This window comes from Geotrypetes seraphini, chromosome 1 (genome assembly GCF_902459505.1).
Source record: "Geotrypetes seraphini chromosome 1, aGeoSer1.1, whole genome shotgun sequence".
Classification (NCBI taxonomy): Eukaryota; Metazoa; Chordata; class Amphibia; order Gymnophiona; family Dermophiidae; genus Geotrypetes; species Geotrypetes seraphini.
In genome coordinates, this window is record NC_047084.1 from 215,901,705 (window position 1) to 215,917,554 (window position 15,850).

General features: G+C 45.1%; 1 protein-coding gene across 4 annotated transcripts in view; it reads right to left on the reverse strand.

The window, feature by feature from the left end:
* NIPAL1 (NIPA like domain containing 1) overlaps positions 1–15,850 on the reverse strand; it is an 83,716-nt gene that overhangs the window by 10,802 nt on the left and 57,064 nt on the right. For all 4 annotated transcript variants that reach the window (XM_033946023.1, XM_033946032.1, XM_033946041.1 and 1 more), the window contains exons 3-5: positions 12,775–12,831; positions 7,413–7,503; positions 4,445–4,605 (exon numbers count right to left, since the gene is read on the reverse strand). In XM_033946023.1, the coding sequence (XP_033801914.1) occupies positions 4,445–4,605; positions 7,413–7,503; positions 12,775–12,831 (309 nt within the window). The remainder of the gene's footprint in view (positions 1–4,444; positions 4,606–7,412; positions 7,504–12,774; positions 12,832–15,850) is intronic.

Consider the following 15,850-nt stretch of genomic DNA (forward strand, 5'->3'; position numbering starts at 1 on the left):
CTGAGATCGGCAGGGAGAATAGGAGGCAGATGGTTCCTCATACTCCGGCCCCTCCGGCTGGGACACATCCGACGAGGAGTATCCCAAACGCTGCATCTTCTTCTGCGGAGACACCGCCGAATGACGTGAGGAGTGCCGAGAAGAGTGCCGAGATCGATGCCCCTCCCGGTGACGGGACGGAGAACGAGATCTTCTATGCATCGATTGGTCCTTTGAAGCCTCAAAGGAATGGATAGGGCTCGATGCAGTGGATCGTAGAGGTGGCAGAGATGCGGATTCACGCAGCGCCACCCAGGTCTGGTATGGAGTGCGGAAGAACTCCTCCTGCGATGCAGTATGCCCAGGACTACGATTATCAGGAGCCGCCCTAGCACCCTGTTGGCGTGGAGGTGTGATGGGCTCCAAAGGTGGCATCTCAGGAAGGGAAGCCCTCCTGGAGGATTCCGCCGCCCTCCGCCGATCCCCCTCGTCGAGCCGAGAGATCGAACGACGAGGAGGAGGGGGAGGGGGCGGACCGCCCTCTGAAACCGGGGTCGGAAGCTCACCGTGAATGTTGGCGATAAGCCGGGGTCCCATAGTGCGCATAAGCTCGACAAACTGAGCTTCTAGCAGGGAACGAAGCGAAGCCGATATGGAGGGATCCGCACCGAAAGGGGGTCCTCCTGCATGGTCTTCGCGTTCCTTCGTGGCCAAGTGCTTCTGCTTGCTAGCTTTAGGCACTTTGATGACCACAGGAGGGACAGTGGAAGGCGGTACCTGAACCGAGGAGACGGAGGCAGGCGCCGATGCTGAACTCGATGCTGAAGCCGGTGCGAACGATGCGGGCTTCACGATGCTCGATGCAGGAGTCGTCGATGCAGGTTTCGAACGGACCGGCGAAACCTCAACAGCCGCAGTAGCAGAGATGTCCTTGGCAGTCTCCATCTTGAACATCGACTCCCAGAGCAAGCAGCGCCGCTTAAACGAGCGCGCAGTGAGCGTGGAACAAGGCCGGCACGATTTCGGAACGTGTTCCGGACCAAGACACTGAAGGCAGCGTCGGTGTGGGTCCGTCAGCGAAATCGCACGCTGGCACTTGCTGCACTTTTTAAAACCGGTGATTGGTCGGGACATAGGCCGGAAAATCGACGCTGCAAGGTCGAAGCCGCTAGGCCGCAGCCACGAGGCCGGCCCGGCCGAACCGCCGGAAGAAATAATTTTAAGTTTTTTTTTTTTTTTAGAAAAATAAAGTAAAATTGAAATAAAGTCAAAGAAATAAACAGAAACGCGGGTTAAAGAAGGCAAAAACTGAATTTCAGTCAGCGCAGAATGAAGTACAAACTTCTCAGCTCCGCGGAAAGAAAAGAACTGAGGAGACACGCCCGGTACATCGGGCGGGAAGGCACTGGCGCATGCGCGGTGCGGGCATCTCGAAACTTCTAAGTTTCTTCAAGCAAGACATGCTTTCAAGATGTCCGTGTCGGGGCTCTGTCGGATGACATCACCCACTAGTGAGAATACCTGCCTGCTTGTCCTGGGATAATGATTAATTTCAATTTCCTGCCTGTCCGCACAGGGCCGGCAAGATCGAGATATTTTCAGCTGGTCCGCGGTGGGCAGGGGAGCCTCCGACAGTGGCTTTCTTCCCTCTCTTCAGCTCTCCTTACTTAACAGCGCAGCGATTCAGAAAGGAAGCCTTGGGGCTTTTGCTGAGTCGCGGCCATCTCTGATGATGCAAGTTCTTCTTTCCTCAGAGGCGGCGTGACCCAACAAAGGACCCGAGGCTGCCTTCCTGAATCGCTGCGCTGGGAAGTAAGGAAAGCTGCTGGGAGGGGAGAAAGCCACTGTTGGAGGATGGGAAACTGCTGGGCAAGGGAAAAAAAGGGACAGCTGCTACTGGACCTGGAGAGGGAGAAGTAGAGATGCTGCTGGGAGGGGAGGACGGAAAGGAGTCTGGGAAGCTGCTGGGCAAGGGGAAAAAGGGACAGCTGCTACTGGACCTGGAGGGAAAGAGAAGGAGAGATACTGCTGGGAGGGGAGGAAGGGAAGAGAGTTACTGCTGGACAGGAGGAGGAGGGAAGGGAGAAGGAAAAAAAAAAAAAGGAAGGAAACAGCTGGCAGGGAGATTAGAGGAGGGGAAGGGGAGAGACAGGCATGAGAAAGTAGAGAGATTGATGATGGGAAGGGGTCAGCAGAAAAATAAGCAGAGAGGGACGACGACGGTAGATCTGGTAAAGGAGAGATAAAAATGAAGAGAGCAGTGAAGCTGGAATGAATCATGTAAAAAGGAGAGAGAGAGCGCAGGCAGGCTGGATGGAAAGGGGAGAGGGGCATAGAAATAACACAGATACCATATGGAATGGGGAGAGGACAGACAGTGGATGGAAAGGCCGATGCTGGATTGAAGAGACAGAGAGGGAAGACGCTGGAAGGAAGAGAGTGAAAAGAAGATGAAAGCAGAAACCAGAGACGAAAAAAGGTAGAAAAAAATAATTTTATTTCTATTTTGTAATTAGAATATATCAAATTTGAAATATATATCCTGCTAGAGCTGGTGTTAGACATAACTGGGGACTGCAAAGCCCAGGCAGTGCTTCTATAGCATCCAGCTGGTTTAGGGTGCTCTCTGACCAGGGGGCAGTTGCCCTAGTTGCACTCCCCTAACACTATTCCTGTCATGTGTGATTGCGGTATTCTGTTAGCATGATATTTCTGTGTAGCATTCTGTAATAATTTGGCTTGTTCAGTTTTCTTGATAGTAGAGGGGATATAAATGAAGAGGAGGGGAGATGGGTTTTGTTGATCTTTGCCCTGTGTTATTTGTATTTATAAAATAACAATTGGACAGAATATTGTTTCTTTTTATCTAATATAATAAAACGCTAGCCGCGCATGCGCACTCCCATCTGTGTGTTCCGTTTTCCGTTCGCTGTAGGGCACCACAGGTAGGAGTGCGCATGCGCGCGAAGCTCTCTCTCTCCCCCCCCCCGAGGTGGATATCGGCCGCAGCAGCTGTCGGCGGCCCGAGGCGGATGTCGGCCATGGTGGCTGTTGGCGGTTGCAGGCCGCGGTGGCTTCTGGCAGCTACAGGCCGCAGTGGCTTCTGGCAGCTGCAGGCCACGGCAGCCGAGCCCAAACGGCATTTAAAAATAAAACAGGCAAGTTTTTAAAGTCCATATGCAGGCGGCATACTTCACGGCCGATGGCTTTTCAACCCCCCCTGCATCACCACCTCTGTACCTTTTAAAACCCTCCACCCCCCCCCCCAGCTTTGTGGTTAAGGCCTGGCTTCTTCGGGCAGCAGCAGCGTTTAAAATTCGCTGCTGTTGCCGGTTTCAGGCCTTCCTCTCTGGCGGGTCCTGCCTACTTCATGTTTTCATGAAGAGATTTCTTTTTTTTAAAAAAAAAAGAAAGAAAGAAAGCAATACTAAAGAAAAAAAGGGGAAAAAACCTGACAAAAAGTCAGAAAGCCACGAGAGCGAAAAGGCAAGAAAAGTTAAATGATCGATAAACACGTCGTCTTAGTTCCGCAGAAATGAAAAAACTGAGCGACTGCGCGCCCTACGTCAGGCAGGACAGTACTCACGCATGTGCGGTTCGGGCTATCGTGAACTTTCTAAAAGTAGTGATGCACTTTTAAAGTGGTCTGTATCATGACTCTGTCAGTGATGTCACCTATACGTGAAAATATGCTGCCTGCTTGTCCTGGGATAAAAGTATGTGTCTTCTTGTCACTACCATGTACATAACCCATGAAGTAATTTTATAAAAGTGATTTTACTTAAGAAAAAAGTTTATAAAATTACCTCCCTTGTGTATGAATCAAGGTACATATTCACATAGAGCAGAAGCATTCCAGGGGTGGGGTTTGGGTAGAGATTGCAACAGTACATTCATTTATCATTATCAAAAAAGTTTAGGTGGTGTTTTGGTTGGAAAATTATCCAAAGAATAAGTCTGCAGATCTGCTGATACTTTTCCCTAGGTCAACTTTAAAAGTATAAAGTTAAAAGTATAAATTTCATGGATAAAAATTAGTTGAAAGCTTTGCAACTATACAAATAGAATAGAAATTTTTCTTACATAAATATTTTTGGATGATTCCTATTATCTCTAATTATCTCCAAACAAAATATTTTGTTCCTCATCAGTCAAAAATGCAAAGGGGGAGTGGTGGTATATCAAAATATTAGTTAGTAGGGGAAAGATAAAATAGCTAGGACACTAACCTGCTATATGAGTGGCAGAAAGGAAATACAATACGGATGAAAGAGTTAAACTACGGGAACTGCAGTACCACCATGCTTATGCACTGTAAAAATCTCAAAAGGAACAGACTTGTGGGCTTTCCAATTAGAATACACCTAAATGTGTCTTCCTGAAAGAGGAGCTGAATTTTTTTTAGATTCATTCAACATTTAGGTATTGCATAATTGAGTATTTAAGTGAGACAATGTTTACAGACCTGGATCTCTCAGTTTCATTTCCATATCATGTAAAGAGGTGACCTCTTCTTCTTCTGGGGCATGGATAACCATAACCGTTGACCCCAAAATGCTTAATATGCAGCCAAGCTTTCCATGGACGTTCAGCTTCTCATCCAAATAATAGGAGGACAAAATAGCACTGTATAGGGAAAAAAGAAACACCCCTAAGTTACTAGTAAATAAAAAGTAAATGGAAAAGTACAATGGTTGTGACATCTGTTGCACTCTATAGCACAGTGGTCTCAAACTCACGGCCCGGGGGCCACATGCAGCCCGCCAGGTACTATTTTGAGGCCCTCGGTATGTTTATCATAATCACAAAAGTAAAATAAAACAGTTTCTTGATCATATGTCTCTTTAGATATAAATTACAATATTATTATTAAGACTTAGCCAAAAGGAAAGATTTATAAACTATAAAGAGTTTTACCTCATGCAAAATTGTCATTTCTTTAATAAGGCATTAACTATTTTTTCTGAGGTCCTCCAAGTACCTACAAATCCAAAATGTGGCCCTGCAAAGGGTTTAAGTTTGAGACCACTGCTAAAGCAGGTATTAAATGGTGTTATGTTTGCATAATCAGAAGCTTATCTAGGCTTGTACAAAGATGCATTTTAAATGAAACAAAGACTAGGTAGGGGCTCCTTTTACGAAGGTGTGCTAGCGGTTTTAATGCCTCCATAGAGCTGGCATTAGTATTTTCGGTGTAGCGCAGGGTTAGCATGCATGGCATTGTAGCGCGTGCTAAAAACCCTAGCGCACCTTCGTAAAAGGAGCCCTAAAAGTCCTTTTACTAAGGTGCACTAATGAATTTAGCCCAATTCTAAATTCATTTATTCATTCAATTTTCTATACAGTTCTTCAAGGTGAGCTCAGAATGGTTTACATGAATTTATTCAGGTACTCAAGCATTTTTCCCTGTCTGTCCCGGCAGACTCACAATCTATCTATGCCACGCAGCCAGTTGTATGAACTGGAACGCTCTTCCGGAGTCTGTTATAGGGGACACACCCTCCAGGGATTCAAGACAAAGTTGGACAAGTTCCTGCTAAACTGGAACATACGCAGGTGAGGCTGGACTCATTTAGAGCACTGGTCTTTGACCTGGGGGCCGCTGTAGCGCAGAGCAGAGTGCTGGGCACATTGGACCACTGGTCTGACCCAGCAGCGGCAATTCTTATGTTCTTATGCATAATACTAAATAAACACATATCCATTAGCACACCTTAATAAAAGGACCTTTAAATGTATTTCTTAGCAATAAATAAAACCAGTGCTTTTTCCCAGTAGCTCATCTAGTTGAAGATTATGTGGGTGCTTTCACTGTGTGCACTTCATAGCTAATTTTCAAAGAGAAAATACATAGATATTTTCCTATTGATAATCTATATAACAGGGGCAATTCTATAACAAAGGCATGTTAGCGTGTAGATGTTTAGAATACTAATATATGCAAATGTATGTGCATGTGTATATATGCGGTAGACTCAATTCCCTCTTTTATGTATAGGGCAATACCCCCACCATTTTGTCCTACTCTGTTTTTGTGGTATAGCTTGTATCCCGGTAGCATAGTGTCCCAGACGTCCTCGTTCCACCATGTTTCCGTGATGCCGATGATGTCCAGGTTATCTTTTTGTGCCATACCTTCCAATTCCCCCATTTTATTCCATAGGCTCCTTGCGTTTGTGTACATACACTTAAGTTTGCGGCCTGTCACTTTCTTGCAATTTCTTTTTCCTTCTATCTCCCTCGCTTTCATCCCTTTCGATCCGTCGGGATTTCTATCTCGCCTATGATCCGGTGAGTCTTTACAATCTTCTTGCACGGTATCCTCTGGGTATACCGTTTTCGGAACCATCGACTCTTGGTCGACCGTCAGCTTTCCCCTTCTTCTTAGGTGAAAAACTTCTCAATTTCTTGCTTGATGTTGCTTGCAAGTAGCCTCGTTCCGTCTCTGCTGAGGTGGAGTCCATCCTTTCTGCATATCTTGCTCTTTCCCCAGAACGCTGTCCACTTGTGCACGAAGTGGAATCCTTCTTCCTCACACCAGCATCTAATCCACGCGTTGACTGCTTGCAGTTCCGTCTGCCTCTTCCCGTCGGCCCTGGGTACCAGTAAGATCTTCGAGAATGCTACCATCGGAGTTTTGATCTTCAGCTTCCTTCCTAGCACCCGAACTGGTATTTCAGTGTTTCCCTGCTATAGTTCCTGTTGCTCACATCATTTGTTCCAGGATGGATCACTACCATCATATCTCCTCCTTCCGCACTGTCGATGATCCTGTCGATACGGCTCACTATATCCTCCACCTTGGCCCGTGGTAGGCCTCCTTTTTCATGCATATTCATTGTGAATATCCTTCAAACTTGACTGGCAAGGGTGTACTCCAGGACTGAGTTGAGGAACACTGGTGTAAAAAACACACAGAAAAAGCGGTATATCGAATTCTATCCCCTTTACTAATATAGTGCATATTCCTTTATGATCCCATATATTAGAACCTTCACTATGAATAAATTGTGCTACACTAACAAAATGTTGGCTTCATTAGCTTCATGCAACCATTTTGTGGTTTTTCTCAAATGATCGATATTTGGAGGTCTAAGGTTTCCTATATGTCTGGATGTTTGTTAAGAAAATGAGCCTATAGGAAGAAGTAGGATCAACAAGCACTATTGTGTTTTCTCTTTTAATCATAAATGCTGATTGCTGTGCACCAGTCATATCTACAATAACTTGATACATAAATAGAAGGCAGCTGAATGCATAACCCTAAACAGGAAGATTAATTTTCTTTTGCAAGTTTAAATGCCTCTCCAACCAATGGACAGACTAAACAAGAAATGCTTTGAGAATATGATTGTTTTCCTTAAAGAATTTGCAAAGCGATGTTTTTCTCAGAAACTCGTTCTTTTTGGAAATTTGCTTTCATTGATACATACCATATAAGAACACTCAATGCACCTAATGGTGTGACCAACGTTGCAGGTGCAAAAGCATAGGCAGCAAAGTTAAGAGCTTCTCCCAGTCCCACTAGAAAAAAAAAAAAGAAAGAAAAAAATAATCACTTGGTTGAAAAAGTATAGTACTTAAGAATATGAAGGAGTATATGTTTCATTTTTGAACATGTTGAAATTGTGCACTGCTACAAATTACAGACCAGCATATTAATACTAGAACTGACCCAGTCGAGATCCTCTCGTCACAACTGACTCCCTCCCACCAACCAGCCTGATGAACTCTATGGGCTAGATTCACAAAGCAAACTGATCGGTTTGCGACCCTTTTGCAACCAGAATTCCCTTCTGCACTATTCACTAACGCAAGTAGTGATCCGATCCCGATCCTCCCATGCAAATTAGTAAAACCCCATGCTAAATAGCCAAGCAATTGATTCACTAACAATTGCTTGGCTATTTTGAATCCAGTTTTACTATTGGGAAACCTGACTGCTGCAGATCTGTTGGTAACTGAGTTACCGACAGGTCTGCAGGTTTTTTGACAGGCCTGCCTGTCTTTTTTATTCATTTTTTTCCCATGGCACAGATATTTTGCATGTGTTACACATGCAAAATATCTGCCCAATTTAAAAAAAAAAATGATAAGACAGGCAGACCTGTCAAAAAACGGTCGAGGGCCCCCCGACAAACGCAATCCCCTCCCCCCAGTGACCCACAAATAGCAGGAGGGATGCCCACTTCACCCTGCCACCACCCGACACTGCCATCCCCACCCGTGCGAATATAGCAAGAGGGATGCCAATTCCCTCCTGCCACCAATCTACTCACCCTCCCCGACCAGCAGGGCCCACCCCCAGCAAGGCCCGTATCTATAAGTTGGGAGCAGAAGGGGTGCTCAGTCCCTCCTGCTCCATTTGCCTCCCACCCACCCACCCCGACTGGACCGGATGGCCCCACCCCCGGCCAGGCACCCCCCTACATCCAAGTTGGGAGCAGGAGGAGTGCTCAGTTCCTCCTGCTCCTCCGGATGCGTCTGCCTGGGCCTTAGGGAGGAGGGGTGCTCAATCCCTAAGGAAGGCCCCAATTGGCTCAAGCACATCTGGCTCCTCCCCCTTAGGGACTGAGCACCCCTCCTGCTCCCAACTTTTAAATATGGGCCATGCCGTGCCGGGGGTGGGCCATGCCAGTCGCAGGAGGGAGGCCTATGAAGCAGGGACTGAGCACCCCTCCTGCTCCCAACCTTTACGTGGGTGTCGGGTCTTGCCAGTCGGGGGTGTGTCTTGTCTGTCGGGGGGGGGGGGGACGTGCTTTCGCAGGAGGGAGGCCTACGGAGCAGGAGGGACTGAGCATCCCTCCTGTTCCCAACTTTTATGGGGGGTGTCAGGTCGGGCCTTGCCAGTCAGGGGTGTACCGTGCTGTGCTGGTCGGGAGGTTTTTTCTCATTTTTTTAAAAATAGGCCTGATATTCTGCGGCCTATTAAAAAATGAAAAAAAAAAAAAGCCGGCAGAAGCCCTGACAGGAGGCTACATCTCCTGTCACTATTGTCAGGGTCTGCGCATGCTACAGGATCGCTCTCTAGCGATCCTGGCTATGGCTGGGGGGCGTGTCAACGATCATCCCCATTTGCATGCAGGCCTTTTCTGAATTTGTCGGCTTGCATGCAATCGGGAACGGATCAGAGACAGACTCGGGGATTAGTGAATCTAGCCCTTAATACTATGACAGGGAAGCTCTTGTCATGGCTAATAAGACTGCTAACCCAATCAACAGTACAGCCCTCAAACCTGCAATACCTAAAATAAAGTCTGTACACCCTGCTAAAAGTCCTAGTTTAGTACAGAAAGAAAGAAAAGAGAAAAGGCAGATGATGTTACAACCAGGAATTCCAGCAAGGAGGGCACACAAAACACTATCTATCCCCTATTATTCCTTTCCCTGCTCTAAGGAGAAACAGAGAATCAACACAGAAGGGGTGGAGTTTGCTACGAGGCTCTGCAGTCACCTAAGCCTCAAGCAGGTGAATAAATTAACCCCAGCTGAGTCTAACAAGGGAGGCAGAAAGCAGCACACTGAGAGCAGCCCAACGCCCTTTGCAAACCACCAGGAACGTGTGATTGCCCCAGGCCAACAAGCAGGGAGAGGTATCCAACAGCCAGTTAGGTATTGTGAATTCCAAGGGGAGCCTGAGGTAAGAGCTAAAGGATCTTTCAGATGGAGAAGAACCTGGCCAGGAAACTTTCCCAAACACCCAGGGAGGGGAATGGGAGGTTGACAGTAAAGCAGGGGAATGCATGGAGACTGAAGACAACGATTATAGCACCAGTGACACAGGGTGGGGCAGTGAGGCTGTAACAGAGTTAAGTGTGCCAGAGGAATGTATGGAAACCTGATTTAAAAGTTATAAGCTAAGACATTCCTCCATCTCAAGTAAAGCCTGCAGAGAGAAGCCTGTGCTTAATTAATGCCATAGAAGCAGCAAGGCAGCAGTGCCTGTCTGTTTGAGCAAGGCTTAAAAGCCTTATTAGCAAGATAGGTCCCTAGGTTAACAAAAGCTCAAGGATTGTGGTAGCATTTGGAAGGGCCTTAACAGCTATGTGAAAAGGGGGGCTTGCTTCCACACAGACTGCAGTGCAGTCTGTTAAAGTCCTTAATGGGTCAAATTACTACTAATAATAAAAGCCAAAAGAAGAAGTTTTTTTAATCCTATGGTATAGAGAAGTGTCGGCACCTGAAGTGCCAGAGCCATGCTGGCCAGGACTGTGGCATAAAATAACCAGTGGCCCTAAGAAGGGCATGCTAGCCTATTGAGGGACGGAGAAGTCCTATTTTGATTTTCTTTTGCTTATAAAGTGGTGACAAGGATTATCCAGTCCCAGTCCCTGAACTATATTTCCTATAGCAGACACTGGAATTAGGTAAAGTGAACGGTGTGACTAGTGACTGTGAAAAGCAGTTTGTTTTGGGATTTTCTTTTTCCTTACAATAAACCCGGTGAAGTTTTGTTTGAACTGAATCCAGTGTCTGGGTTTTCCTTTCACCAACCAAAAAAAGGCGCTGGGTTTTCCCATTTGCTCAGGACCTGGCCCGGCCACAATGCCAAGATGGAAGACAATTATCTCTGATCTCTGGTTCCTCTTATGGGTACTTTGAGCTTTAAACATTTCAAGGTAATGAGAGTGCGAAGAACCACAGCAAGAGAGACTGGGGAGAAGAGACTGAAAAAGGGATCAACTGGCAATGGATAACCAGAAAGGGAATACAGAAAAGAATGATAGAGGAAGACCCAGAGCCAGAAAGGGTGAAATTGAGGTAGAGACACAGAAAAGATATCCACTGAATTAGAAAAGGTTCAAAGAAGAGTGACCAAAATGATAAAAGGGATGGAACTCCTCTCCTATGAGGAAAGGCTAGAGGTTCTCTTCAGTCAAAGTTATATGGAAATACCTTTAAAATCAACAGGAGGAAATATTTTTTCACTTAAAGAATACGTAGTTAAGTTCTGAAACTCGTTGCTAGAAGATGTGGTAACAGCAGTTAGTGTAGATGGGTTTAAAAAAGGTTTAGACAAGTTACTGTAGGAAAAGTCCTTATTCTGCTCTTGAGACACATGGGGAAGCCACTGCTTGTTCCAAGATTGGTAGCTTGGAATATTACTACTATTTGGATTTCTGCTAGGTATTTGTGACCCAGATTGGCCACTATGGAAACAGGACTAGATGGATCATTGGTCTGACCCAATATTTTATGTTCTAAAAATTTTATGTTCTAAAAATGACTAAGAGAAGAACTAGAGAGTAAGGGATTTAAGGACGAAGGCCCAAAGCAGGGAAGAAGCCAAATGAAGGGGGGAAATGCCTCAGAGAAGATTAGAAACAAGAAGGTGGAGGGTAGAATAAGAGATAATTGGAGAGAGAAAGAGATGTGAAAGGAAGACAGAAGATTGAGCAAGAATGTGAGATAGAATGGTAAGAGATTAAAGAAGTGAAAGAGGTCTTTCCAAATGTGAGCTCAAGGTATGTTATAATCAAGTACAGTTTCTTTTTTGGGGGGTGGGGTAGAGAGAGGAATTCAATTTCCTTAATGGTTACCAACCTAGGCAAAGAGGCACTGCCAGTTTCAACAGTGTGTTAGTACTGTTTGGTTTTATTTGCTGGAGAAGGCTCTCAGTTTTAATTATCCTGAAATCCCTTAGAAATATGGAGGATCATATCAACATGATTTGACTAATTCTGTAATAGCGAACATTTCTGCAGTATTTTGATTTCAGCTTTATGGGACTGCACATATTCTCAACAATTTTAAAGCAGTTGTGATTAAGAGAGGTTGCATGATAACAGAAAGAGAAGAAACAAAAAGGCAGATCAAACCAATGAATAAAAAGCAACAGGACTGAAACTGAAGAAACAGAAAAATATATTTTTTAAAAGAGAGAGAGTATAAGGGATATGAGAAAGTGAATGTTAATGAGGCAGCTGACATGCCTCTCATGTCAGTATGACCCAGATTTTTCACCATCAGCATCATTCTTGGAAATTTTCATTTTACCTATTATTAATAAAGAGCAGTGCTGAAGGAGGATTTTGCCTTCCCAGTACATTTTTCCAGGTATCTCTGCCAAAATCTTGCGGCTCTGCATGGGGCAGGAGTGTAGGAAGATCATTCCTGCTGCTGTTCACTGCTGGACCACCAGTGATTTAAAGCTATGCTTTTTACTAATCAGGGAAGCAGGATGGAGGTGAAAGTTGTTGGTTGGGACAGGAGGTAGGAGGGATCCCTTCTGTCCTGGCCCATCACTGGCCCACCAGGGATTTTAAAGGTAAGCTTTTTACTAATCGGGGAGGCGGGAGGGAGATGAGAGTTGTTAAGAGTCAGCCAGGACAGGAGGCGGGAGGGATCCCTGCTGTCCCGGACCACCAGGGCTTACAGCAGGCCCAGTGGAGGCCTGCAAGGTATCGAGAGAGGGGGGACAGGGTGCAGAGCCTGGCAGGGAAGGAGGAGAGACAGTGTGCAGAGACTGGTAGGGAAGGAGAGGAGACAGTATGCAGAGCCTGGCAGGGCAAGGGAATGAGGGAGGTTAGTGCAGAGCCTGGCAGGACACTTGAATATAAAACACCCTCCCACCAGGTTTATATTCGAGTTAACCTTTTATTCCTCCTTTTTGGGGGGAAAATGTTTCCTCTGTTTATATTTGGGTCAGTTTATATTCCAATATATATGTTAAACTATGTTTTCAACTGAAATTGTCACACCCCAGAAGTGGCTTGTGACTGCCCAGTTGCTCTCACACTAGTCTTGATGAGATGAGGAACTGTTAATAGTGAGATAAAATGTTGTCTGACCTACTTGAAATTAATCCTGCCCACCACAGCCATTCTTTCAGGTATGAAAATCCACCTTGACCTGTAAAACAATTTGTTTTTCATCAATTAGATTTGCAGAAAACAAGAGCTGCAAAAAAATAAATGTGTTAAGTCTTCAACTTTCTACAGATTGCAAACAAATGCACAATAAATTCCAAGGAGTAAACGTGTAGGGTTGAGAGGGAAAGGGGGAAAAGAAGGAAAAATTCAACTCATTAAAAAAAACATTTAAAAACTAGCAAGAAGCAAAAGAAAACGCATTCGGCATTCTAAGAAAATGTGCACTGGATAGTGTGTCTGTTCTTTGAGGTAGGATAGCATATAGCTACGAGTAAATTTAGTATATTGTGTGTTTTGTTAACCTGGATACTCAAAAAGAAATGTCACTTTGCTATAAGGAGCCCTAAATGATATCTGTGAAAGGCTGTCTGATGACTTATCAGTTGTATCTACTTGGTTAACTGCTTAAATCACATTATCAAATAGTAAAAATAAATTAAGACTTGCAAAGGCTTTTTAGGATATCACCACACCATGCGGCCCCTCCAAGAAACTTTCCTGTGTAGCCCACTTTGGCCTTAAATCTACTCTTCCGCCACTATAATATAAGCTACTAGTGTTTAAGCCTGTTACATTAACAGGTGCTAGAGTAGATGTCTGTCTGTCTTTCTCCCTGCCCTATCTTTTTTTCTTTCTTTCTTTTTCTCTCTCTCCCACCGTCTTTCTTTCTTTCTGTCTCTCTTCCTGCCCAGACCCTCACTGAAGCTGCTTTCCAGCTGTGCCAGCTAAGGGATCCCTTGCCCTTTCCTCAATCCAGCTGTGACCAGCTTCCCGCACACACCTGCCCAGCTACACAATGGGCAAATGTGTCCCGTCTCCCCTCCGAACCCCGTTCACTCACCCTTGGTGCTGGATCGCCGCCAAATGTTTAAACCCATTACATTAACGGGTGCTAGAATAGATATCTATCTGTCTTTTTCTCTCTCTCCCTGCCCCGTCTATCTTTTTCTTTCTTTCTCTCTATCCCTACCCCGTCTATCTTTCTTTCTTTCTCTCTCTCTCCCTGCCCAGACCCTCACTGAAGCTGCCTTCCAGCTGTGCCAGCTAAGGGATCATTTGTCCTTTCCTCAATCCAGCTATGGCTTCCATTTTCCAGTGGCTATCTCATGTCTCTTTTCTCACCAACTCAGGCTCCAACTCCCAATCAAGCATCTCTTTCATCCCCCACCCAAATATCAGCAGCAGTGGCAGCAGTCCTGACCTGCCAACCCCCCATTCCTTACCCAAAGCAGCAGTGGCATCGCTATAAACAGGCTGTTTGCGGCCAGCCCCGACAGGACCTTTCTTCTACTGCATCCAAAGTTATGCGGCAGAGGAAAGGCTCTGAAGGGCTTACCACGCACAGCCTGGGTTGGAAGGTCAGGACTGCTGCCACTGCGCTGACGCTTCCCTAGTCAGTGGTTCCTCCCTGTTCGGCAGCTTCCCTGGTTGGCAGTTCCTCCCTGATCAGCGGCTTCCTCTACAGAGTCAGCGCCGTGGTGTTTGCCACTTCAAACTCCGTGCCTTCGCCTGCGCAGTAGAAGGAGCCAGAAAACCGCTGCACACAAAACGCCACAGGCTCCTTCTACTGCACATGCGGTGTAACGGAGCTACGGATCACAGAGGTAGGAGTGCGCATGCGCGCTTAGGATTTTATTATTGGTAATAATGATAATAGCAGTTGGTTAACTGCAGATGTGCAGCAACACAGCCAAGTCTTATGCATATAAGTAGATTTCCAACAGGAACTTATTTTTAGCTGCTTGAACACAATTTGCTGTAATGGAAAGATGGAAGAAATGCACTGGAAACTTAAGTTGAGAAACAAAATCTAGTTTTAAATGTGCATGCAGGGTTTCTCTCCAGAACAGCTAATGTATTACAGCCAAAACAGTAAGGCTCAACTCTGCTGTGGTGCTAACACCTTGAAAGAGGTAACTACAACATGAACACATCTCTTGAGCTATTAGTTCATTTGCTATGGAGAGCAGCGAGAATTGTGGTGAGAGTTAAGGGGGAGGAGGGAGTTGATCTTGATGGAAATCCATCCTATTTTTAAAATTCATTCTAAATTAAATCCTTTCTAAACTATAAAGTAGAAACAGCTGTAAAATGACTTGACTGATACTAAACGATTCCATGCAAACAAACCAATAATCAATCCAGCCAGTCACCATATATTTATTTTAAATGCTGGCTGTGTTTTAAAAAAAAAAAAATTAAACAGGTAACAAGAGTCCCTCGCTTTGGGATACAAGCAAAACAACAAGGAAAGACAAAATAAGTCTGTATTAGAAACAGTGGGAGGATATGTGGGGATGTACTAATTTATTCCTCAATTAGAATACACATTTTTGTGGATATCTTTTGTTTTGTGAGTAAATCAAGGAAAATATTTGTTGTTTACCTGCAATTATATCACTTTCTTTTCCAGAGATAAATAAAAAAAAGTTTTGACATCGATATGTGAACATTTCTTAAGAGAGAACTGAATACTTCATGGGGGCAATATACTTAGAAACATAGAACCATGATGGCAAACAAAGGCAAAATGGCTCATCCAGTCTGCCCATCTGCAGTAACCATTATCTCTTCCTCTTTCTAAGAGATTCCACATACCTATCCCACGCTTTCTTGAATTCAGACACAGTCTCTGTCTCCACCTCCACCACCTCTTCTGGGAGACTGTTCCACGCATCCACCACCCTTTCTGTAAAAAGAGGAGTACAATCACCTCTTAACTTTATCCTATGCCCCTCTTACATTCCAGAGTTTTCTTTCAAATGAAAGAGACTCGACTCATGTGCATTTATGCCATGTATCATGGAAACATGATGGCTGATAAAGGCCAAATGGCCCATCTAGTCTGCCCATTATCTCTTTCTCTCTCCAAGAGATCCCACGTGCCTATCCCAGGCCCTTTTGAATTCAGACAGTCTCTGTCTCCACCACCTCTTCCAGGAGACTGTTCCATGCATCTACCACCCTTTCTGTAAAAAAAATATTTCCTTAGAGTACTC